General features: G+C 35.1%; 1 protein-coding gene across 1 annotated transcript in view; it reads left to right on the forward strand.

Moving 5' to 3' along the window:
* KIF14 (kinesin family member 14) overlaps positions 1-25114 on the forward strand; it is a 32143-nt gene extending 7029 nt beyond the window's left edge. Inside the window, exons 4-30 of the mRNA XM_074876719.1 lie at positions 227-314; positions 2454-2552; positions 4066-4118; positions 4437-4467; positions 4815-4922; positions 5719-5835; positions 6458-6576; positions 6889-7061; positions 7417-7564; positions 7668-7731; positions 7942-8126; positions 8883-8985; positions 9209-9369; positions 10036-10183; positions 10867-11019; positions 11638-11764; positions 12360-12453; positions 13478-13616; positions 15819-15919; positions 18350-18444; positions 19193-19414; positions 19541-19725; positions 20324-20482; positions 20954-21073; positions 23501-23575; positions 24222-24360; positions 24503-25114. Of these exons, the coding sequence (XP_074732820.1) occupies positions 227-314; positions 2454-2552; positions 4066-4118; positions 4437-4467; positions 4815-4922; positions 5719-5835; positions 6458-6576; positions 6889-7061; positions 7417-7564; positions 7668-7731; positions 7942-8126; positions 8883-8985; positions 9209-9369; positions 10036-10183; positions 10867-11019; positions 11638-11764; positions 12360-12453; positions 13478-13616; positions 15819-15919; positions 18350-18444; positions 19193-19414; positions 19541-19725; positions 20324-20482; positions 20954-21073; positions 23501-23575; positions 24222-24360; positions 24503-24894 (3598 nt within the window). The 3' untranslated portion in view covers positions 24895-25114. The remainder of the gene's footprint in view (positions 1-226; positions 315-2453; positions 2553-4065; positions 4119-4436; positions 4468-4814; positions 4923-5718; positions 5836-6457; positions 6577-6888; positions 7062-7416; positions 7565-7667; positions 7732-7941; positions 8127-8882; positions 8986-9208; positions 9370-10035; positions 10184-10866; positions 11020-11637; positions 11765-12359; positions 12454-13477; positions 13617-15818; positions 15920-18349; positions 18445-19192; positions 19415-19540; positions 19726-20323; positions 20483-20953; positions 21074-23500; positions 23576-24221; positions 24361-24502) is intronic.
* Positions 25115-25496: the final 382 nt, after the last annotated feature.

A 25496-nucleotide genomic window follows, 5' to 3' on the forward strand; every position in this document is an offset into this window, starting at 1 on the left:
GGTTTTCAACCCATTCCTCAATGGATGAGTTAGAAAAGATCTCTGGACATCACCTTGTCCAACTCCTGCTCAAACAAGCACTATCTTAGATCAGGTTTATTTCTGTTGCTTATTATTTCTATAACTTCAAAGCATATGGGATTTCAACTTGAGCACTATACAATTAATATTAAAACTAGCTATAGAGAGTTATAAAATTGAACTAGCGGTTTTTTTGTAACTACAGGATGATGGGATTTGATGAAGACAGAGGAATAATTCCAAGACTTTGTGAAGATCTTTTCACTCAAATAGCACAAATGGACAAGCAACAGGTGGTATGCTTATGCTATTGACCTTACACTGAATTATGAGGAAACTCATGCCTTTCAGTATTTTGATACCACTTTCATTCTTTCACTTTATACCTTAGTGCTGATTCATTTATTAATGTCTGTATTCTTTTGCTGATTCAAATCTTATTTCTGCTAGTAGCTCTGATTAATAGTGTTCCTTAAATAGTCAAAATCAACATTGTTTTGTTTCTTTAATGACAATAATGTAAAAAAGAAATATGGGCATGCTATTTCTGATGTGTCATTAGGCAAGGATTCTTTCCTCTTTATAGTATGTCTTACAAGATAAGATTTATGTAAGGAAAGGTGCAAAGAAATCCTAGTGGGTTTCATACTTTCAATGGAGGCATATAAAACAGAACTCAAAAAATACGAATTTATCTTTAAACATTGTCACATAGCAAAGCAAAATACGCTTTAATAGTATTCTAATTCTAGTATTGTAGCTCAGTATTCTTGCTGAAATAAAAAAAAAATCAACTACCCCCACCTGGATTTTTTTTTAAGACTTTAAAATTTTCATTGTAAATAATGTTTTGTTTCCCTCTCTGTGTTGAGAATAGATCTTTATTTGTACATAACTCCATATGAAAGAGTAGTATTCTGAGAGGGGGTGGGAATGTTTCATCTGATCACAAAGTATTTGGATTTGAATTCCTGTCCTACACCTATAGTATATGGATTTAAAACCAGCAAAGTGATAATCCTTTCCAGAGTGTTTTAACAAAGGGTTACATTCTGTTTCTGCCCCAATTAATTGGTGTAGTAATGGTAAATTTACAGAATCATAACTGGGGACACAACTAACTTAAACTCTTAAAAAATTCTTTTAAACTACTCATTTCATAACTTCAGAAGAAAAGACCCAAACTAAGAATGCAGGTATGCAGGGTGTTTGTGGGAATTCTTCAAGTATATTTATTTTTCTGTCTGACTGTGAAGGCTTTTCTAAGACTGAATATCTGGGACAGAAACATTTTTTCAAGACCCAGCTTGACTCAGTACAGCGCCTGAGATTTGGATCGTGCACATAAAGCTTTCTGTGCTAATAACACAAACGATCATTTGTGGTTAGAAACCCTGAATTTCTCTTAAAATTGTAAAAAGGATTAGAAACATATTTATGCTCTTTCTTGGATAAGGAATATCTGATGCAAAACATGCTGGGGACAAAGGCTGTTCTTCGTATTCTTTTTCTCTGTGTGTTTGTCCATGTGTGTAAGGACTGTCTCACAGGTCAGTAGACCTTAACATTCATCTAAGCTTATGCAGGGAAACTTTTCAATTTTTAACTATTCCAAATTTCTTTATTGATTTATTCTTGACTTTGAATCCTAATACCAGTGAACATGTAATATTCTGTAGATTTGATAGACACCGAGAAATCTAAGAAGGTTATTTTTTATTGAGTTTGTCTAGAGAGTATAACTTCTAAAAAATGCAGAGCTGCTAGATATGTTTGTTATTCCTTTGGTTATGCATTGTGAATAAGTGATTCTGTTGCTGCAAATTGTCTCAAATCTTGTATTTCTGACTGCAGTTTTAGTTTTTCTTCAATCATTCTTTTCTCTTAAAGAAAATTGCATTTTATTTAAAAAAGAAAAAAAAAAGACTTGGATGCCTTCAGAAGAAGGAGATATGTTTTCATGGAAATTTGTTGTTTTTTTAAAAATTGCTGTAGGTAGAATCAAGGTTTATCTTTCCATTAAGTTATTCTGTTCCATGTCGGGATGTTGAGAACATCAATCCATGCCGTCTCTGTTACATGTATCATGCTGTAGAAGCACGATCCTAAAGGGAATGAGACTAGTGCAGGTGCAAACAAAACTATGGTTTCATGTACTAAAACATCTGAGGTGGATGTATATACTTTTTTTTTTTTGCTTTAAGCTTGATATCTATCATCTGGGAATGGCTGTGGATGGAATTCCAGTAAATTGTATTGGTAATAGCAGATCAATGGTTTAGGGTATCATTTATCTTGGAAAGCACCTTCAGTACAAATGTTTCTAATGTTGAATAGCAGGATCTGGCAATCTGCGTTAATTTTTGAAATAAAGGATGATGAAAATATTTTGTGGATTATATCAATAACTCTTCTATTATTAATTTTATTAGATTTTGTATCATCTTGAAATGAGCTTTTTTGAAGTATACAATGAGAGAATTCATGATTTGCTTGTCTTTAAAGCTGAAAGTGGACAGAAGAAACAACCAGTAAGTTGCTCCCAAACAAGTATGTGTGTAATCTCAAAGTAGTGACATCTATTCTGTAAACAAAAATGCACAAATGACTAGTGGTCGTTTTGTTATCCAGGTACCTTAGATTGTTGTGAATAATAGGATTATATTATAGGATCAATTAAAAAAAATCTCACTATATGGCTTCAAGCAAAATGCTTGGTACTTCAGAAATGCGAAGGCAAAAAAATCTTGCTGAAATAGGAACAAAACAACTCAGTAGAATCTCTTAAAATTGTTGTTAACATCTCACCTTATCTGCGAAATGAAGATGATCCTATCAGTTTTTGTGAAAAGTCTTTTAGAATATTATTTATCTAAATATCCAGATTATATTAAGAGTTTTCTGTGCAAATATAATTTGAGTTATAATCTTGTAATTTAGATGGAGTTCTAAAATGAAAGATGACCATGTGAGGAGTCTTACAGTGGTGTTTGGGAGGAGGAAAAAAAGTGTTTGCCCTATTGTATTTGATCCATCAGTGTCCCCAGTTCTCAGCACTACTGAAATGTCCATTCACTTAATCTAATTGCAGTCCATAAAAAATGTTAATATTTGCAAAGGGAGAATTCTTCCTCACTGTTTCCTCTGCATATTTACATTGCCCAGCTACAGAAAACTCCTATCATATACGATCTTAGCCCAAAGATGGATAATATCTTTCAGGTTCTTTGCCCTGGATTATTTACTGCTTAGAGCCATGGGCACTGTCAGGAAGCTCTTTTTTTTTTCCCCTGTTGGTTGTCTGCTTCCCAAGAAGCTGGAGGAGGGGCAGAAGGGGTTGAAATCAGTGGCCTGATTAACTAGTTAAGCATCACTAGTTTAGCTAGTTTTCAGTGCTTGTGTGTTAGAACATGTAAAACCATAAATTAAGGAGATTTGTTTTAAGTAGGGCATGTAGGGAAGGAATTTGTCATGTTTTATTTAATAAAAAAAAAAGTACTTTAACATACTGAATGCAATACTGACCACTTGTGTGTAAACTATGAATATTAGATTATGATAAGGAAGATATACTACATTCAACTTGCTGTTGAAATAAGTCTTTTATTCTAAACTTGGAACTTATGTGGACTACTTACATAGAAGTAAAGACTATACTATCTTGTTTATAATAGGAATGCTTTCCTCTGAGTTCTGTCAGTGATTTTGAGCTAAGCTATTTAACTTAGAAATGTAATAGATCTATGCTGCAGTAAAGTGTTTTGTTGGTTTCTTCTATAAATATCTTGTTTAAGATACATGTTCTTGCAGTTAGCTCTGAGCAATGGCCTAGTGCAGTCTGCTGTGATTTCTCAGGCAGCTGGAAAAATTCAGTTATAGGTTTTTTTCCTGAAAATATTCTAAATGACTCATGTTAAGTTTTGCTGATAATAAATGTCATACTAGGGATGTGGCTAGACTTACTTTTAATGTTAAGGTATTCCTGAGTGCTAGGTCTAACTAATGTACTCCTAATAATTTTACTTTTAAAATTATTCTCACCAGCTTCGTGTAAGAGAACACCCAGTGTTAGGACCATATGTGGAAGGCCTGACAGTGTAAGTCTGAACTGTTCTCGTTTTAATAGATGTATGGTGTATTCCTAAAAGCATGAGTACTCACCAGTAAATTAGGCAAGATCTTAGTATTGTGTAGTTTTACAAAAATGCGTACCAATGTCCAGCTTGACTTGACGTATTTCCTTTAGTGTATTGCTTTAGTGAAATAAGTGTGTGGAAGTCTCAAGACAACTGGTGCTTTCATGGTCTATTTGTATTTTGTCTGTAACTGGGGAAATATTTCAGAACTCAGGCAGCAGGGAAAATTGTAGAAAGAAAACAGTCTGAATCCAAACTTTTCTTTTTCCCCCACCTTAGGAATGTTGTCAGTTCTTACTCCGATATCCAGGTAAGACTTATTTGGTTACTAAAAGGGAATACAAATATTTCTTCTTTCACTGCTTAAAACTAAATTCCATGGATGGGAAGAAAATGCTTTACAGCCTGCCAAGTAGTCTATGATATTTCAGCTGTGTTTGTAAAAGGATAAGGAAGACTACTCCTATATAATAGAGCTAAGTAGATGCATACAGGCAAGTGTCACTCTCTTCACATGGTTATCTCTTAAACTTAAGTTTTAATTCCTCCCTTATGGAATCATCATTTGTGTTATAACTTTATTTTCAAACATTTTAATCTTCAGTTAGCTACCCAAAGTAGGTTTTGGTTTCACATCTTGACTTTTATTTCTTACAGAGTTGGCTTGAACTAGGAAATAAGCAGAGAGCAACAGCTGCTACAGTAATGAATGACAAGAGCTCTAGATCTCATTCTGTCTTCACCCTTGTCATGACTCAAACCAAGGTATTGTGGCGTGTGTTATATCTGTTCAAACCGGGTAGTAAAATGTTGTTTTGTGTGCTGCCTACAAAACTGTTGTGAGAATATAATTGAAGATGAGTAAAGCACAGGACATTTTAACGTGGCTTTCTACACAGCAAAACTTGTTTTATTTTACATGCTTTGAGTAGATTCTGCTGCCTCTGTGCTACATATATTTATAGCAGCAATATAAACGTGTCTAGACTGGCAGATCTAGGAGTAGTTCCAAGCTTTTGAGGAGTGTGAGTTTTGAGATGTAACTGGAATCCAAATTGAGGCCAAACCTAGTTTCACACTGCTGCCAACACATTTTGGCTTCTAAGAAGGTTAGGCTGTGCAAGTTGAGATAGATGTGCCTAGTTCCTGCAGGGGATGAGCTGGGACAATGGTAGGAGAAGCAGTTTCTGAGAAGTCCTGAAAAGTCCTGAGACTTTTCCATTGACTACTTAGCTGATCATCATTGCTCTAAGTCAGTAACACCTTACTGATTTCCATGGCTACTGGATAGCTGCAGTAGTCAACTACAGACGCAAACCCATAGTTTGCTAATCTGTTGTGTTTGCAGTTTATGCGTATACAGTTATTCAACTGCAAACAGTCGATACTATGGTTAAGAGTCTGAACTTGGTCTCCTTCAAGGGATGTACATGAAAGTCAAAAAGTAAATGGAAGTGTCAATTTTTAAATCCATTTGAAGTGAACAGCTTGTTAGATTTCTGCTTGTCCTCAGCCTTTTTTTTTTTTTTAGTTTGAATGCAAACATCTTCCCTTTTTCCAGGTAGAATATGTGGATGAAGAACAATGTGATCGTAGGCTTACCAGTCACATAAATCTCATTGATCTAGCTGGCAGTGAATGCTGCTTAACAGCTCAGACCACTGGAGAAAGGCTGAAGGTAAACCAATATTGGAAATCTGTAGAAAAGAAGGGACTCCAAAGAATACCCCTGAACTCCAAAGCACCCTCTGCCTACCAGGACTCTTGGGCAGGAACTTTACTTAATATGGATGTGTAGCCCTTATGCTTATATGTACTGGATAGCATTTTGCTAGTGAGGGTGGGTAGCCCTGAGAAGCTGTTTTGCCTGTGCAGTATAGCAGGCCAGATCTTGCTGAGAACAGCATTCCCATGCTGTGCAGGCCTAATGATCCTTTAGAAGGAATGAGAAAAAACTGTCCTCATGACTTTCCATTCATGAATCAAATATTTCATGGAGTTGAGGCTTGTCCCTTTTTTGGGGATTTAAGTAAATAGTTTCTAATAAGAAGCTTTCTTTCAAGCTGCCTTCATAAGTTTGAGGGTTCTCAACAGTGCTTATTTTAAAGCCAGGATCTCTGTTTTTGCAAATGAAGATCTTCTAGGATATTCCTGCATCTTTTTTTAATCAGTGGTGGCATTTAATATCATACAGCTGTGCCATATTTTGAATAAGCACAATTAAATCAACAGTACAGTCAATAACATCACACAAGAAAACACAACTATACTATAATTATTTTTATTTTTGCTTTGTGTAGGAGGGTGTGAGTATCAATAAATCACTGTTAACCCTTGGAAAGGTTATTTCTGCACTTTCTAAACAATCTCGAAATGGAAAGAAAACTTTTGTTCCTTACCGGGAATCTGTCCTTACTTGGTATGTATACTTCAGAATTTTTTATATAGAAGTAAAAGTTTTCTCAGATTCTTCATTCCTCTTCTATTCAGAAGGCATCACTTCCTTTCCTTCCCTCCCTCTCTCTCAAATCCATGGAGAGAAGAAATTAGCCTGTTACATCAGGTAAAGAGCAAACAGGACCTTGGTTTGTATTTTAAGTAGCTAACAATCACTCTCAAATAAGTAGTAAGACCCTAGGTATTTTGTATTTAATCTGTTCAGATTGAGAAGTTTAATTTTTCTTTTTATGTGGGGGCCGGGAATTGACTACTTCTCTCCTGTCAAATGAAGGTTGTTAAAGGAAAGTCTTGGTGGAAATTCACAAACTGCTATGATTGCCACAGTGAGTCCAGCTGCCAGCAGTACAGAAGAAACACTCAGCACTCTTCGCTATGCAAAACAAGCTTGTTCAATTATCAACATTGCTAAAGTAAATGAAGATGTGAATGCCAAGCTAATCAGAGGTGAGGCTGACATCTGCAGTCTTTGAGGGTTTTTCATTTACATGTGTGTTTAACTTACTGCTCCATAACAGTTGTTACTACTACTAATCTATTGTGTTGACTGACCACTTGCCAACTATGCTAATACACACAACCTAGGATATCTTCCTTTTAATATTATTCTTTTGGGACCTTTGGTTTTTTTGGCCAAAGTTCAGATGATATCAGAGGCTACACTTGAGAACCTGGAATGGGGATAGGTGTTTAATTTTTAATTAAATAACAGGATGAATTTTCTAGTGTTGTACTAAAATGTTTAAATGCTGTTTTGTCTTTATTTTTTGTGTGTACTGTGTGTGTGGTTTGTCTAATGGAGAATTGAAAGCTGAAATTGAAAAACTGAAGGCAGCTCAGAAAAGTGCTCTGAACACTGATCCTGAAAAATACAGACGATATTTGCAGGAAATAACATCTCTGAGGGTGAAATTGCACCAGCAGGAGAGGGACATGGCAGAAATGCAAAGGTCAGGCAGTTGTTAATGTCTTACTTAAAAACAGAAAGAATAAAATTTATGTGCTGAAATTTTCTCCTAATATGTTGTGTTATTTTCCCCTTAATATATTAAGGGCTTGGAAGGAAAAATTTGAACAAGCAGAAAAAAGGAAATTAGAAGATATAAAAGAATTGCAGGTACATTTTCTTACTTTAATTCACTTTCTGTGGAAGATAGTATAGAAAATATAACATCAGCAAGCCTTGCAGAAGAATTAGAGTAGCTGTAAGATTTGGTTTCCCTAATGCTATTCTTTTAACAGACTACTGTGACTTGAAAAAATTTAATATAGATATTTGAATGCACAAAGTAAATTGGTTTTTTATGCGGTGCTCTCTTTGATCTAGAAAGCAGGAATTGCATTCAAAATGGACAATCATTTACCAAACCTTGTCAATCTTAATGAAGATCCTCAGCTTTCTGAGGTGCTATTGTATATGATCAAGGAAGGGGAAACCACAGTTGGAAGGTATACACCAAATTCGAAACATGATATCCAGCTTTCCGGAGTGCTAATTGCTGATGACCATTGGTATGTAGTGTTCTTTTTACACTTGAAGTGAGAGCAGGGAATACTTCTTCTCACCCTTCCCTTCTTTTGGAGTCACTCTTCCTTCTGGCAGTAACAAAATACAGTTTTCTAACCAGGAAAATACTCTTTAAGGATAATTTTTGTACTGTTTAATGATTAAGGTAACTTCCTTCTGTTCCCTCTAGAAATCTGTTAACCAAGGTTGTTTATAGGTTCGTTTCATTCATGTAGCAAAATTTTCTATTTGTGCAGAAATGCTGGAGGAGGGCTGATCAAATGATGCTGTATATAATTCTGTTACATCAAGTTCAATGGAAAAGTGACATGCCTTGATAGTTCTTACTTAAAACTAAAAACAGAGAGCAACTTGGCCATATTGCAGAAATATTGTTTAAAGTGGATTCCATGCAATTAGTCCTAGACAAAATGCTCTAAGAAACTTAAGTAATCAGTTATAAAAACACGAAAGATGTGGATGTGTTGGGAAATTAAGCATTATCAAAGAAATGCTCAGATGATGGAGTATTGTAGTAATTTTTTAGCAGTGAATTCTTCTTGGATTTAAGTATTGATTCTCTTCCAAAATATATGTTGTCACTCACTAATTATGTATGTTGTAACTAAATAGTATGAAGATAATCCACATCTGGAAAAACTGTAACAGGACACTATCTAAAGCATGAGTTTTAGTCTATTAAGAAACATTATTTGCAATTAACATGAGCTGCTAATATCACAAATGTTTCTTGTTTTCAGTGTTATAAAAAATACTGTTGGAAAAGTGACTATTATTCCACTAAGAGAAGCAAAGACATACGTAAATGGGAAATGCATTTTAGACCCAACAGTTCTGCATCATGTAAGTAATGGATTTGGTAACAGTAATATGTGTGTGTGTGTATTTCTTGGCTTTGCTAATATTACAACTTCAGACTGCAGGTTTTCTTAGAAGGCTCTGAAACTGTATATATTTGCTTTTTCCTCTCTGATTTCTAGCCCCACCTGCTATGTTTTAAGCACTGTAAATTTGCTTATAAATCTAAAAGTTATAGAACAAACTTTCCCCCCCGCTTTCCCAATAGGGTGATCGAGTGATCCTTGGGGGAGACCATTATTTCAGGTTTAATCATCCAGTAGAAGTTCAGAAAGTTACAAGGCCATCTTGTGGGACTATGTTTTTGCATGATGGTCAAAAAGATTTTGAATTTGCAAAGAATGAGCTGCTTATTGCACAGAGAACACAGTAAGTATTGTATCTTCTTGTTCTAAAAATAAGTTCAGTTGTTAATGCAACCGTGCAATAAGTTTAAGAAACGAGAAATTTTAGATTATTAATTATTTCACAATAAGGGAAAGTTGGAAAATAGTGAGGTTATTGTGAACTCCATTTATAATGGAAATGGAAGTTCCAGACTTAGGTGGAATGAATGTGTACCTTAGGAAAATGAGAAGAACCCCAAGTCACAACCTTGGTCTTCTGTGATGGTGGAAAATTTGAGAGACAGTAAAGTGTTTTGTACTTGTTTCATTCCTGGGAGTTATTAAACTGCAAGACTCAAGATGCAGACTTAAGATGCAGAAAAGTAAATTTCATGTGTTTTAGTGAGTTTCTATTAAAGTACTTAATTTTGTGAAAGGGGCATAAAAAAATAAATATGGAAATCGAGTGGACTTTAAAATTCTGGAATATCTTCCATCTCTGCCAGTGTCTACATTTTCCCTATGAAATAAAAAATATCTACATAAAGCGTAAAAGTTGTTCTTAAAAAAAACCCCACAAAACAAACCTTCATATCCTTATTGTTAAAATTGGAGGCTCCTGTCATGATAGAAAAAAAGTTTATGATCTCTATGCAGCCTATAGGAGATTAAAGCCAGCATTCTGAATGTGTGATACCTCCACTTGTAGGCTTGAATCAGAAATTGAAGAGGCACGACTGAAAGCCAAGGAAGAAATGATGCAAAGTGTCCAAATTGCAAAAGAGATGGTTCAGCAAGAACTAGCCTCACAAAAAGAAGCTTATGAAAGCAAAATAAAATCACTGGAAGCAGAGGTGGTAAGTTGACATTGTATCATTACATAAAACAAAACAAACTGTAGTATGGGGTATCTGTTTGTTTCTTGTTTGGTTTGTGTTTTGTTTTGTTTTTTTGTCTTGCTTATTATAACAGGATCTTAGGGAATGCTAAGCCTCATTCTTCTTTTTAAAAAAAATCAGCCTTACACAAGAGGTTGTAAAGTATGTATCCCTTTCAGAATTATTCTAGGGATTTTGGTTTATAGAATTAGTTGGGAACTAAAATGTTAATCCAGTGTGAATTTGATAAGGGTGTTACATGTGTGAAGAAAAATCCCTACAGAATCTAACTTATTCTATGAGATTTTTAAATTACAACAGTATTTTAGTTAATATGGCTTCTTTTTCCAAGTTTGCATGTTACTCTGTTAGTCTTTTCGATACTTTTACAATATGCAAAAGTTGAACTAGAATAACATGTTGTGATAAAACAATAATAATGATGGCGTATCTTATTTCTTAAATGTGCTATAGAAAGCATAATGTGATGCTTGTGAACTGGGATATAACTTTTCATTGCTGACACTGGGTTGAGTAGTCCATAGGGGCTGCATGTTTTAGATGTGTTGAAGTGAAAATAAACCTTAGTATCTGCCTAAGGGGTGGGTCAGAAATGCTGTAGAAACGCTACACCTCCTCTCATTTGTCCTTTTTTGCATTAGAGAGAAGAATCTCATAAGAAGAAAATCCAAGAACTGAATAACCAAAAAGCTGCAACTAAAATACAAGAGCTAGAAAAGGCAAAGCAAAACCTTGAGCTAGAACTACACTTTAATAAGAAACGTTTAGAAATGGAGACCTTAGCTACCAAGCAGGTAATGTTAAAAAAAAGCTTTTTAGGTGATAAACTGTGGTTTGTTTGTGGCAGGGTTTTGTCGTTTTTTTTTTTTTTTTTTAAAGAAAGCTTTGTAAATGAAACGTTTCTGAAGTATTTTTCTTCCAAGCAATTTTATGCAAAAGAACAGATTTTTTTGTTTACACTCTGAGTATGATATTGTATTAAACTTGGGGATAAACTAATGCTGGCATTATTTCTTATATGACATGGATGGTTTTGTTCATGCACCAAACTTTAGTGACTGTTGCCTCTGCCAAAAGTTATGACTCCAGGCATTAATGTAAGTAATGACTGGTTTTTGGCTGGTGTTCATAGATATCTGCTGCAACAAATATGACATTTTTTTGAAGTTGTTTCTCTTAAATTCCAGTATTTCTTTGAGCTTAGCAATAAGCAAAACCAGAAAACTGTCAGTGTTTGAAGGTGAAGGGTTTCATATCAATATAGCAGATGTCTGATATAAATTTCATTCTGTTCTGAGAGTCTTTAAAATGACAGCAACAAAATATTTTGCTTCAATAAACAGAATTAAGAATTTTTGATATTTTTTTTTTTTTTTTTTTTTTTAAAACTTCCTCCCTGCCCCCTGGCCCAGGCTCTAGAAGATCATACTATTCATCATGCAAAGATACTTGAAGCTCTGGAAGCTGAGAAGCGGAAGATTGCTGAAGAAATACACACTCTTCAGAAGAATCGTGGAAGTGGCAATAAAACTATGACTAGTATGTATATACATAATGTTGCAAAGGTGCTGACTTCTCTTTTGCTTGGTGGGCTTGGATTTAGTAGATGTGGATCCAGGAGCTTTTTCTCTTCCTTTAATGCTTCTTGAAGGATCCTGAACGACAAGAGCCTTTTGGCTGCTATGTTCTTTTCTATTCATAAGCTGTATGTATTGGACTGTTCTAGAAGCTCTGTTTTAATCATGTTCAGGGTGGTTAGGTGGATATACATGTAGTCTGTATTTACCTCGATTACTTAAAGTCCTTCCCCCATCTGGCTGAACTGGTTAGGCATTAAATCAATGGGGAAACGGGAGTAACAGAATTGATTCTGTTTAGTTTCCCATCTCAGATTAATATGTAGTGTCTGGTGTTATGCCTTTGTTTCTGAAACACCCTTTACCTGACCATTCATAAAGGGTTATAGTGGCTGAGAGGGTTTTTTTTTCCTAGTGTATTGGAAACTCACAGAATTGTTGGCAAAATTCCACTCACGTTCTTGGTTGTGGTTTCTTTTTTGCCTTTTTTTTTAACCCTAAAGTTTTGTTGCATAACATTGATCCACTTAATCATTGTGTGCTATATTCTTTATTAGTTCCACTTAACTGGAATTCCCTGAAGCTTTCTGTGATGATCAAAGAGGCCAACACCATTAGTAATGAATTAGGGAAAAACACTATTTTCTACAGGTGAGTGAGTTAGTTAATTATAAGGGCATATGTACATAACACATATATAATTGGGGGGTGGATTCTGGATATGCAGTCAGCTGTTCATTTTCTTCTTAACAGTTTTGTTAAATTGAACAAGATAAATCACTTTTCCAAACTAGCTTTAAGTGTGTAGTTTAGTCTTGTTAGTTTGAAATCTGCATTTCAAATTTGAATTTTAGAACAAGAATCTAAAGGTATGTCTACAGACAATTAATTTTGAATTGAGTGTGCTTTGGAAGTGAATCTTCTGATGCCCATGTCTGTCCTGCTTTGTTTCACATATTAAAGTGGTCCTAAAGCACACTTAACTGCACTCCTTTTGGACAAAACTTAACTGGGGAATATGTGCCACTTACAGGAGGTGTTCAGTTCACAGGACCGCAACAGAGGTGGTTCAAAGTAAAAACCTCAGAACATGTTTATGGTGGATATCAGGTGTTTGGGACCAGTTCTTTCACTCCAGAGATCTCTTGCTATGCCATGCTACTCACTAGTTGTAGCTGAAGAGTGTTCTGGAAGTGGACCTGTATATTGGTCAGATGTTCTTGGTGTGAGCAGAGCTGTATTAGTGCAGAGAAAATTCTGTATCATTTAAAAAAAAAAAAGCTACAGTAAACGCAGGTAAGCTAGGATTTTCTAGTAGTTGTATGTATTACTGTGTTTTTCAGATACTGTCTTTTCACATCCTTTGACAGGAATGCTGCCAGTAGAATTCTGTAGCATATATTGGATTCTGAGTTTCTTGAGAGCCAGGAATTTGTATGCTAGTATCTACTTCTACCTCTGAATGCAGGGATCCTTCTTTGCCTTTACAGAAAAATAATTTTCGTGGCTACACTGTTGGTTTTGTGAGATACATGAAGTCTCAAGCAATTTCTGTGTTTGTAATCACATTTTTATTCTCTGTATAATCCTACCTACAAGTACCTTGTTTATTTTTGCAGTATGAATAATGGTTTTTGTCTTTATTTTTCTTTTTTAAACTTTCTCAAATTCTTAGGCATGACAAAATTGATGATAAAACAGGAACAGTGTCTTCTGTTCAGGTGCAGGTTCGTAACATCAAACTGGGAATAACAACATTTTGGAGCCTAGAGAAATTTGAGTGCAAACTAGCAGCAATGAAAGAAGTCTATGAGGTCAGTAACAACTGAAGAAAAACCACTAATAATCACTAATATTTTATCAAAGGTAAGACTTTGATAATTCATACAGGAGGAAAATCTTACGGATTTTTGTGGTCTTAAACACCAAAACGTGATTATTTTTTACGAAACATGTAAATGCACTTGTCCATCACCTAGAAAGAGGACTGTAGAAATCAATGACTTAATTCAGGTCTTTTTGTGTACAGAATGGGAAGTAGTAAAACAAGGACTGCTTTGTGGTTCTTTTTGTTGTTCAATGGTTATCTGTTCTAGAGGAAAGCTTGATTTTTTTTTTTTTTTTTTTTTAAAGGTGTCACTTGAATGTTCATTACTATGTTCTATCTATCTTTCTGTGGTTCTGGTACGTTAATTTGCTACTGGTTGTTTTTGTCTGTATGTGCTTTAGGTTCTTCAGTGGGAGTTTTTAAAGGCTTTTTTCATCTTTTTTTGTTTAATAAACTGGCAATTAAGGTGCACACTAATCCCTTTTTCTAATTCCATGGCTTTTAATCAGACAAACTGGATATTTTTGTATTGCACCTCTCTAAATGTGAAGTATTTTGTTGCATATCATACTGTCTTTTGTATTGAAGAGAAGGATGTAAAATACAAGAAAGGGGGAAGTGGGAACAGCACCTACATTTGGTTCTGTATCCACAAAAAAGCACTATAACCATCAGCTAAAACCTTTCTAGTTATATGAAAGTAGACAATGGTTCCAAATTATTGAATACCCATGGGATTACAGTATCAGCCCTTATTTGCTGGGAGAATGGTATTTTTTTTATCTCCTAAAGAGAGAAACGTCGTAAGAATTGAGTTTATTGACTCTACGTGAACAGTGTTTTCATTGTATTCCATTGCATTTTTTCCCTGTTTTAGGGCTGAAGAATTGAGAGGGCTAAGAACTACTTGGGGAGGGAAAAAACTAAAACCCAAAACAAACTCTCAGATCTGGCGGCCCTTAAAAGTACCTTCCTTTTTTTACTGGCGATGAAGTATTCTGGGATTTTCCAGACTCTAGGGATGATGATTGCATTTTGTTTGTTTTTTGGTTTCTGCCATATGAATTGAAAGTTGTTTCAGACTGCAGTGAAATAATGGAGGATAAAGGAAGGAAAGTTCTTAGAGATGAGAGAGACCTGCTTAACATGAAGGAAGGATCCAAGGCAACCCAGCAGAACCATAATGTTCTTGTAGTTTATGCTATACTAGTTTGAATTTTTTTTGGTTAATACACAAAAGAAAAATATATATTTCAGACCAGGTTTTAGATTAAGAGAATAGCTCGTCTAAATTTGTTCTGTAATAGAATTTGTGATTCATTCTCCCGATCATATAAGTTATTTTTCATTCTCATATCTGTATCATGTTTAGTCTGGAGCAGTATTGAAAATGAGTAGAAATTGCCTGAAATAAAATATATAAATATTTGGATGCTTACTGCTTGCAAATGCAAATCACATTCTGGCATAAATAGCATATTTGAAGTTTGCAGAGGAAGAAATCTCAACTATTGGAGCACTGAAGGTGCTGGTAGGGAAAAATACAAAGGTTTTTTACACTTCAGAATCCTCTTTTTTTTTTCTACCTTAGAAAATAATTGCATCTCACCAAAGAATTATGTTTTATTTGAAAGAATAACTTCGTATAAGTAAAATCTTTCAATATTATGTCTAAAAAGTAAAAAAGTAATCAACAAAAAGCCAGAAAAAAAATTGAGGAAACACTCCTTTATGATAGAACTCTGTAATATGTGAGTATTTTCAGTGACAGAAGAATATTGCCATACTTACTGCTAAAAACTGTTTGGATCTTAACAATATCAGAGACTACATATAACAAGAAATAAAAATTGTAAATTATATGCCCAGAGTTTTTATAAATCTGACATGTGGAGAGAGCTGTGAAAAGGTTTTCTACTTGGTGTTCCTGTATCTCTCATACTGGGTAGCTAGGCATCTTCACTAACTGTTTATCTTGTTTTAGTTTGTTTTCAAACACTTCTGCCTCAAGTTGGCTGGCAGTCAGTTATCTTTTAGATTACACATATCCTAACAAAAGAAACAACGTTAGAACTACTGTTCTGCTGTTAGCAGAAGATGTTGTCTTCATCCATACATCGAATGATTTATTATCACTCTACTTCTGTTTAACCCTCCTCCTCCCCCGTGTTTTCTTTATTTTTTTCAGAGTAATGATAGCAATAAAGCTGCTGATGTATTTTATGACCCTGCTGATGAGTGGGAACCTGACCTTTCAGATGCCTCAGTTTCCTCTCTTTCCAGAAGAAGGTGATAATGATTTGTAGCTCCTTCATCTAGGCTTAAAGCAAAAAAAAATTTCTGTAAATATCTAAACATGCTTCTGTGACACTAACATAGTCTTTTATTTGTTAATTTTTTTATCTTATTATGATGTCAAACTTACAAATTAAATTAAAAGTATGTATATATTTGTAAGAAGGAAGGAAACTTTAAATACGTTGCCTTACTATGCTTTACTGGCATCACTTATGAAATGTGTGTTAGTATGTAACATGTTGCTAATAAAAATTGGATGTCAACTAAAGCAGTTTGGCAGATTAAACAGCAATGTTTCTGAGGTCAGGCACAGCATATATGCAGTGTACATCTGATCAGTGCCAGAGGGTTTTATGAATGACCATTGACAACTAGTTGGACATAATTAAAGGCTGTTCTCAATTATTTCAGAAAGCTGTCTCAGAAATGGATACATTTGTCTGTAGCACAGGACTTTTAATTACCCTGCAGAGGACCCACAGTTTAAGGTTATAGATAGAGATGTATTTGATTAGTAACACAAGTGATTTTTAAATAGGCACTTGGACATCTGTTCCCATCCTTACTTACCCCATACACTGTGCTGATGAGTTCTCTTCTGTTTGTTCATTCTTTTATCTTCCCTTGTGGACAAGAAATTAAAATCAAAAAAGTTCCTCCAAAGCCAGAAGTATATTTTGTCAAAACATGCGTAAGGGCTTTCTAAACCATGTATGTAGATATCATCAGTGCAGAGTGAAATGTGCAGTTTTTAATGTTTTCTTCATGCTTCTATAATATGAAAACATTGTTTTTAAGGAGTAAGTTGTAATTGGTCTGGGACCTTGTATTTGAAGTTTTAGTCTTGTAACAATATTTATAACTGACTTGAAAACTTGCAAGTTGTAGCTTGTAACGGAAATGCTAACAGATCCTTAGTTAAAGCTTTGCTAGTGGGTAGCAGCCCATGTGATTGTTGTTATTCTGCTGTAAAGCAGGTTAGTTTATCTGACTGTAAATTTTGGAAAGCATCCCTGATAATTTTAAGTAAACAAAAGTTATCTGAAAAGAATGCAATGGAAAAACAGTTTCTTTATTTTTAGTCCAAATACTGTTTTAATGATAGAATAATGTTATACTTTTCTTTGTCTGATGCTGCCTTCTGGACAGTATTATAATGTGTGTTCTTGACTCTCAGAAGCGTATTTGGTTTTGTTCTGCCTATTTTAAAAATGCAACAATAGAGGCTGAACTGAACAAGAAAAGGTACTGGAAAAGGGAAATTGGCTTTGTATGCTGCATTGACAGCAGTTATCTTATGTCAGTCATGCATACTGCTGAAATAAATTGAATTCCATGTGCTACTTAAACATTTGGTGCTCCTGATGTGTAGTGACATTGAGCATAAAGGACAGGCTGTTCTAAAAGGGAAGGGCAGTTTGGGGCTGAATGTGACAGGAGGGTAGACAGGGCAGTGCCCTTGTCAGAAAGGGTGTAGCCCCACAGTGCCTGAGGTGAGTGCAGTAGGTCTGGCGATGGTAACTAGGGTCAGCCAACAGTCCAGATCTACAGCTCAGTATGTAATGATGAGGCAGGGCTGAGGTTAAGCTGGGAAATCGGCTCAGTAAGTCAGGATTAGGTTCAGGGACAGTTGGCAGGGTCAGTGATTGCTGGTACAGCTGTTGTGACGAGGTCCCAGGTCAAACTGGGAAGTCAAGACTGCAGGTCCAGATCAACAACGTATATGGCCCAGCACAGGCATGATCACAACACAACTGCAGTGTAAGTCGGGCAGGACCAAGGGCAAGCGACTCATTTTAAATGCAGCTCCAAGAAAAGTTGGGGAGACCCTCCTGAGTCTCCTTCCAGCTGTTTCTTGAACAGCTTCCAGGCTGACTGAGGCTTCTCAGACAGTTGTCTTACCAAGAGCTGGCCTTGGGCACCAGCAGGTAAGCACCCAGAGCCAGGTCAGAGAAGCCTTGTTGACAGTAGAGAACTTTACAGAACATCTGACTTCTACCAAGGAAAAAAGCCCTCCTATTTGGCTTTCCAAAAGCAATTCATTCTGTCCAGCAAACAAAATCAAAAAAAGCCAACATGTTTGCTTCCCATGGTCCAAATAGGTAGGAAAGAAATGTGTTTTGTTGCAAGTTCTAGATAATAATCCAGTAATAAACTAGTAGCTTAAAAACGGGAATGTGGAGTGAAGATTCTGCTGTAGTAGCAAGAGCCTGAAGAAAGTAAGGAGGATCCATCCGATGGGCTGTGTAGTCTTGCTTTCACTCTGGTTTTGGTTCTGTGTTAACAAATTCTATTAATTGAAAGTAGATGTTTGTTTTGTTTGCCTGATGTCTGTTAATATTCACTGAACTTTCAGTGGGTGCGGGGAGAGAGATTCCTTTCTTTTAAAGCTTCTTCATGGTTTCACTCATCCTTTTCTAGAAGTAGAAGTTTCATGAAGAACAAGAGAATTTCTGGATGTTTGTCAGAGATAAAACTGCAACCAATTCAGAATATACAAACTTCCTATATGTCAGGTACTTGCTATATGGCAGAACACCTTTCATTTCATGCTGAGAACTTGAAACTACTACATGTATAAAACACATGTGTTTCTAATAGTTGTTTAAAAAAATACAGCATGGGTTGGAAAACAAAATGAAAAATGTCCTGTTCATAATACCTTCAAGTTTATAATGTCAAGCTGTTAACAGTTGGGTTTTTTGTATTTTTGATAATGTTTTTTTAGAGCAAAAACTTCCTGACCAGCACTTATGACCCTTACTTAAATTTACCTAAAACATTACTCTGCTTAACTATGCAGGTTAATTGGAGAAAGATTATAGTTCATGTAACAAATTGCCAGAGGATGAATCCTGATATAATAATTTGGAGACTTCGTTTGCTTGAGTTGTTGCTATTCATTCAACTCCTGAGGTTCCCCCAACCTTTTTGTCGTGTTTTTATAAAATTTTTTTTCTGAAATATTAGATGCTTCAGTCTTTCAAATATCTTTATGCATTCAGTTATTTTAGATTGGCTGGGTTTTGTTATTTTCTGTCTCTCTGTAGGTTCAATTGTTGAAACAGACAGATTCATGTTAAAGAATCTCACTGTGGAATTAGTAATATTAACTGAATCTAGAAACTATTTAGAATGTTGTATACACATTTGTTCTGACTTGCCATCTTGAGTAGCTGATTATTGCTGAAGAAGTATTACAGAGACTGACTACTTAGTCCTGTGAAGAATTTCTTGTCTATCTGTTTTGCTTTTGTTATACAGGTTCACAGAATAAATCCAGCATATGCCCAAGCTTTTCTGAATCATTTCTTCCTGGAATTTGCAAAGAATCTCTAAGTTCAGCTTTAGATTTACTGGAACAGAATCACGAAGGAGGAAAGAGCATAGCAGATAGTCTCCTAACTAATTTGTTTATCATTTTCTCTGGAGTGTCTGTCATTTCAAAAGCCTATGAACAGCAAGATGAAGGATGTCAAGAAAACTGTAAGTCTTGTTTTCATATGACTTGTCTTTCAGATGCACAAGCATTCATGTTTGCCTGTCCAAAGAACTAACATTTCTACTTTTATTTGCAAAGGAGACCTTCTGATAGATCTCTTTCTCTTGTAGTTTTCTCTCTTGATCATGCTGCTCAGTCCTACAGCATCAGAATTATCTCTGCTTTTGACCAGCTTGTGGTTCTAACCAAGCTTTGGCTTAACAATGTTCAAAAGTGCCCTGGATCTATAAAAGTTGATGAAGAAATAAAACAGGAAGTAAAGAACTTGGGAGGCTATTTACAGTTACTATTGCAGGTAAAGTGTATTACAGCTTTCTTCTGTGTGTAGAAAAGTTGTATGGACTAATGCAATATTTACTACAGACTTGCTAAGAACACTTAAATGTCCAATGTACACAATGACAAATGAATACACTTAAAGAAGGTGAACAGCAAAGGGTGCAATTTTGCTCGCTAAATTGGTACTTCCATATGCTAGGTCAGAGTAATGCAGACATTTCTGTGCCTAGGCCCTGACAATAGCATAGGTTCTTAAACATAAAAAGGGATAATAAAGCATTTAGTGACAAGAGCAAATGCTAGTTTAGATTGTGAAGTGCTACTGTTAACGTATTTATAAGCCAGTGGCCAGTAAATACTACTCTAGTTCATACTACAGCCTTGTGAAGAGTAATTTTTTTTTTAAACTGTGTAGTATACCGATACCATTCTTTTCTGTGGCTGCAAGGTATTGTCTTTTAGCTGTGGTAGATAAACCACTGGAAGTAGGAAGATGTAAAGCTGAAAATGCCTCAAGCTATTGTATGCTATGAACTCTTATGTTATAGAAAGTGTGTGCTCTTTGACCAAAGATGCTTTCTAGCTTCAGTGAATGATATGCCTTTATTTCTCAGGGATGTTCTTCAGATATATCCTCGATGGTAACAGAAGCATGGAGCAAAGTAAACCAAACAGTAAAACAAACAATGAAATACATAGGCTATTTGGCAGTAGTTACAAGAACTGATATTTCATTTTCTGAAGAGAACAATATTCCTGCAACAACTCTACAGGTGAAAAAATGTTTACTAGAAATAATGATTAAAAATAGTAATTTTAATGTTGACATGACCTTTATTTTCAGTAACTTGCTCAGAAGCAATTTGTTACATATAACGATCAACTGATTTAAATATTTTCAGAGTCTATCTAATACTTCATTTTTATGGTGAAAATGGATACTTGTTAATAACCTTGCATTTTGTTTTTCCTTAAAGACACACTTTAAATCTGTATAACTTCCATCTATAAAGAGAAAGAAATACTGTGCTTTTAGCATTGTATCTGCACTGAGACTGTACAAGTCTACCTATTTCACTGAAATTCAACACTTAGTTCAGTAATCTGTGATTAAGTACCACATTGAGGTTTCAGAAATCTGAAGAAATAAAAGCAAGTTTCTAGCCCACTACAGAAAATCTGTTTTAATTTAAGGCTGTATCAATTCATTTAATCATTATATTTTGAACCTTTATTTTTAAAAGGACTTTATACTTGCCATTTATGATGGAGTAGGCTCAGGGCTGGAGTTTCTCATTGATACTGTACAGGAAAAAACAAGAATGGTGCAGAAAGAACTCATGAAAACATATCCACAAAATGAGGTGAGATGAAAGTAAGATGAAAAACTACTACTGTATCTTAGAGGCACTTGACCATGTCCTGTTATTTTTCAGCAATTCCATCTAGAAATTTTATAGTAGGAATACAGTTATGATCAGTAACAGAAGTTTGAGAGGGGTGGTAAGTGGGAATATTGACTACAGTCTTGCAGAAATTTTTACAGTGTTTAGCCTTTCACCCATATGTAGACAGAACACTTAACTATATCTTATTTAGAAAAATTTCTCTGTGCATTGGAGGTCATTCTGTGTGAAATTTCATAGTGTAACCATGAAAGAGAGGGGGCATATGAAAACTGGCACAAAGGAGCAAGTGGACCTTTTCTGTATAATACTGTTGAGTTTGATTTATGAAAAGATTGAATATTTAATATGTAGTAACACTTTATGATCCTGAAAGTTAAGTGTTCCTTTATATTGATAATAGTAATTACTTCTGTTATTACAGTTACTGTCAGGAAGATTATTAGGAAGTTTGAAGACTTCATTTTGTCATATTTTGTTCTTATAGTCCTAGTCCCAAATAGCATACTACCTAAAAATTAAAGTAGTTCAGTGATATCTTCTAAGAGCTAGTCTTCTCATGTGCTTAATGCTTGGGCTACGCTAAAGCACTTTCATGAATCGGGCACTTAGGAGGGAAATTGGTTGACTAAAGTACCTATTTAATAGTGCAGAAGCCACAAAAGTCCTGCTTGATTTCATGTCATTCACTAAAATCACAGCTGACCTTCAAATACTTTCCAGGTTGATAAGGAGCAGTGGTATCTTAATTTTCTTTCTAATGCTTTATAGGAATGTTACAGCAAATTATTTATATTCTGTTAATGAGTTGTTCCTGTCACCTTCCAAACTTAATGTCATATGAAAGGAATTACATCAATGGGAAGCTTTTATCTCTCATAGTACGACCTCAATTTAATTATTCTTGTAATTTTAAGAAGAGATATTCCTACTACTTCGTTATAAACAGTTGTGTGCATACTTTTGTTTCCCCCCTCCAGTTTAGCAGTTATATTTTATTGAATTGAACAGGTTTGGTTATGATTTTTTTCAGTATGCTGAAATTTTCTGGGGAGGAGTTACTCTTTCATGAAACAAACATTATATTATTGTTGTGTCTCTAGTGTGTTTTGACACTTAAAGCAAACCAGACCTTATTATGTGCTGAATTCAGTAGTGGGTTGTTTGGTTTTTTGCTGCAGGGGTTGTTTTTTAAGCTACAGCTTGTAATTTTGTGCTTTTATTTTGCTTAGGTGACAAATGGTGAGAAAGTTGATACTATAGGGAGTTATGCAAAGTAGAATAAAGTATAAGGAATAAGTACCGTAGTTAAAAATACTTCTGTGACTTTATGAAAATTCTGGTAGGCAAGTTAGAAATATGCCACTTTCTCAGTGGGTGAGTCATTTTGACAGAAAGCCTGGCTGAATTCCAAGGAAGTACTTTGAAAAGATTGAAATGTTTTTCAGCAAGGTACTAGGTGTATATAGTGTATGTTCTTCCTTTCAGTGTTGGGATATATAGGCCTGTTCTGCCACTTTTCCTTCAAATAAATGTTCAGTACAGACAGCATGCAAGACCAAAGGTGGTGGTTTACCTACGCCTGAGTAATCTTGTCTTCTGCCTCATGTGTGTTTATTCCTATTCTTTTTCTTCTAAGTTAAGAAATTTGCAGAACTATGGCCATTAAGAAAGTCTCCCTAATGAGTTGGGATATAGAAAATACTTATTTCCAAAGAATTTGTTACTACTCAAAAATCTGTAATACATGTCCTGGGATAAAAGGTTCAAATGAGCTGGAGAGGAGTGATAAATTGCTTGTCTCAAAGCAAAAATGTCTTATTACTCTGGTTTTCACTGTTGTCATTCTTAATCCTACAGATAATAACAGAACTGTCTAAAATCTTTTATGTTCCTATCTGCTTGCTTAACTCCCAAATGCTTCATGTTTCCAACCAAAGGAATTGAGCAGTCTGCTTTCCAGAGTGCTGTTCACTTGCAGCAGATTCCTATGTATCTGCAGGATTCCTGTATGTGCTTGTTGCTGGCGGAACTAATATGAAGTTGGGGAGGGAACACCAGGGTGTTAATTTAAGAGATTACCCTTGCCACTTAGAATGACAGTGATAGAAAAATTACAGGACAACCTTTCTTTAGCAAATAGTTAAATTTGTTCATTTGATCCTTCCATTTTAAGGGGTTATTTAAAACCTTGCAGATAAACTTAATGTTTTCTACCAGTTAATATTTTTATTTGAAAAATTGCATGGTATGTTGCAGAAAACATTACTTCTGCTTTTGAGTATTTTTCTCATTAGTATGCCAGTGTTCATTGTTATCCTTCTGAAATATTAATGTATTTTTACTTTGTCTTGAATCAAATTAAAAATTAAAATTTCTTTGTAGATTCAGACTCGAATAAAGGATAATGTTGTGGCATTAGCCAGATTTCTTGAAAATAACATCTCTTATTGTAGAAAGGTAAGAGAAATGATTCACAAAATCTGTGCTTTGAGTCTGGGGTTTAAATTTAAAGGATGTATGTAACAAAGAGGAGGAATTGAAACCTTCTGTATATCTACAATTGCCCAGTAACACTACCTGTCTCAGTGGCATTCTTGTGATTGGAACACTAACTTATCTGGATACTGCATTTCCATTCAAAACAATTTGATTTTAATTTTACTTAAAGGATTTCTGGAGGTACTTGTATCTTACATTCCTTCTTTTTGTGCTCATCATGAACAGCCTAACCACCTGTTTTGTTTTCTTTTAAGTTGAAAGCCTCAAGTTCAGTAATGCTATTGTAACTGTGTTAGGACTACTTCATTAGTTTATAGCCATAGTTATTGGTATTTTGAATTAAAAACCAGAATTGGTGATTTAATCTATCTTTGAAGAGTCAAACCTTTTCTGGATTTTACATTTCCATTTGCTCTTTTTTTTTAACCTGTCAATAATCTGCACTTCTTTTTGGAACTATCTTATGTATTGTGACTTGGCATCACTTTCATTTTGCGTTTCAGCATTGCCCTGGTTTATGTGACTGAATCCATAATAAACATGTTTAATAGGTAATATACTGTCATGTATTTGGTTCTTTTAAAATTGCTCTTTATTAATACAGAAAGAAAGAGAATCTCAATTACCAGAAGAGGAATCTCTGTATCAGCAAATAAAGAAAAGCAGTAACATAGCTGCTAAATACTTGGAATTGGAGCAGTGCCTAGCTGAAGTCTGTCAAATTGTTTCTTCTACATTACAAGGTATTTATCTGGGTTGGTTATTACCTGTTTTGATAGTAACCTGTGGACTACAGGAGACCTATAAAGCAAGAGGAAGGGAGGGCTACTTTGTTTCTCTTCGCAAAATTCTGCATTTGATTCTTCTTGCTTTTGTTTTTTATAGGGTCATGCAGAAACACAAGCCCTCTCAGGAGCTTTGCAGAAAAGATTTGTATCATAGCTGGATATTTTAACAGCTACTTCAGTTTATTTGTCTTGTCTTCTCCTTCTGCAAGCAATCCTATCCAGAAAATACCTGCACCTTTTCTGAACTTGGATGAATTGGACTCTCTGGTTGATTCCCTTATTATGAATTTTGAACTTGAACAAGGACAGCCATTACTGATATCTCAGACTCTTTGTAATGAAACTACTGAGACTCGGGGAGGACAGGTTGAAACAGGTGAAGCTGAATTTGCTTGGAGACAGAAGGGGATTCCAAAAGTCACACCCGAACTCCAGTCTTCACCTCCATTTCCTGCAGAACTTTCACCTGATAGGATACAGTGGGTATAAAATACTATTACCAAGAAATTCAGGGAAACTCTTTCCCTTTACATGGAGGGAAAGCAACATATCACAAAAGCTAAGATTTATTGCTAATATAATTAGCAAGTGGTAGGAAAGTAAATGACGTGAAATTTATCATACAATCATAAGAGAAAATGGGATTCCTTAAGGGGCTGTTGAACTTAAAAATATAGTGCCTTTTGTTTTAATAAAAGTCTATTATTACCTAAGCCTATGAGAAATAATTTACCTCAGTAAGTAAAAAAATCTGTTGGAGATAATATGAATGGAGAAACTAAAAACTGTTGGGGAATAACTAGGAAACACAGTAAATGCTTGGTAGGACATTCACATCTCTTCATCTTAAATCTTTGTCTTAGGCCTCTTGTGTAACAGTAGGAGATTCCTCTGAAGGACATATGTAACACATTTCTCTTGCATGCAGTTAGAGAGAAGGCAGCTGCCTTCCTATCTTTGACACTTGAAAGGTAGATTATGTGGGTACCAATTTTTTTGTTAGCACCGTTGCTTCATCTGCTGTGCTATGATCTGGTAGTGCTAATGCAACTGTAATGTGGTTTTTATGCCTTGTATTTTTTAAAATATCA

The sequence above is a fragment of the Strix uralensis genome, chromosome 8 (genome assembly GCF_047716275.1).
Source record: "Strix uralensis isolate ZFMK-TIS-50842 chromosome 8, bStrUra1, whole genome shotgun sequence".
In the NCBI taxonomy this organism is placed as follows: Eukaryota; Metazoa; Chordata; class Aves; order Strigiformes; family Strigidae; genus Strix; species Strix uralensis.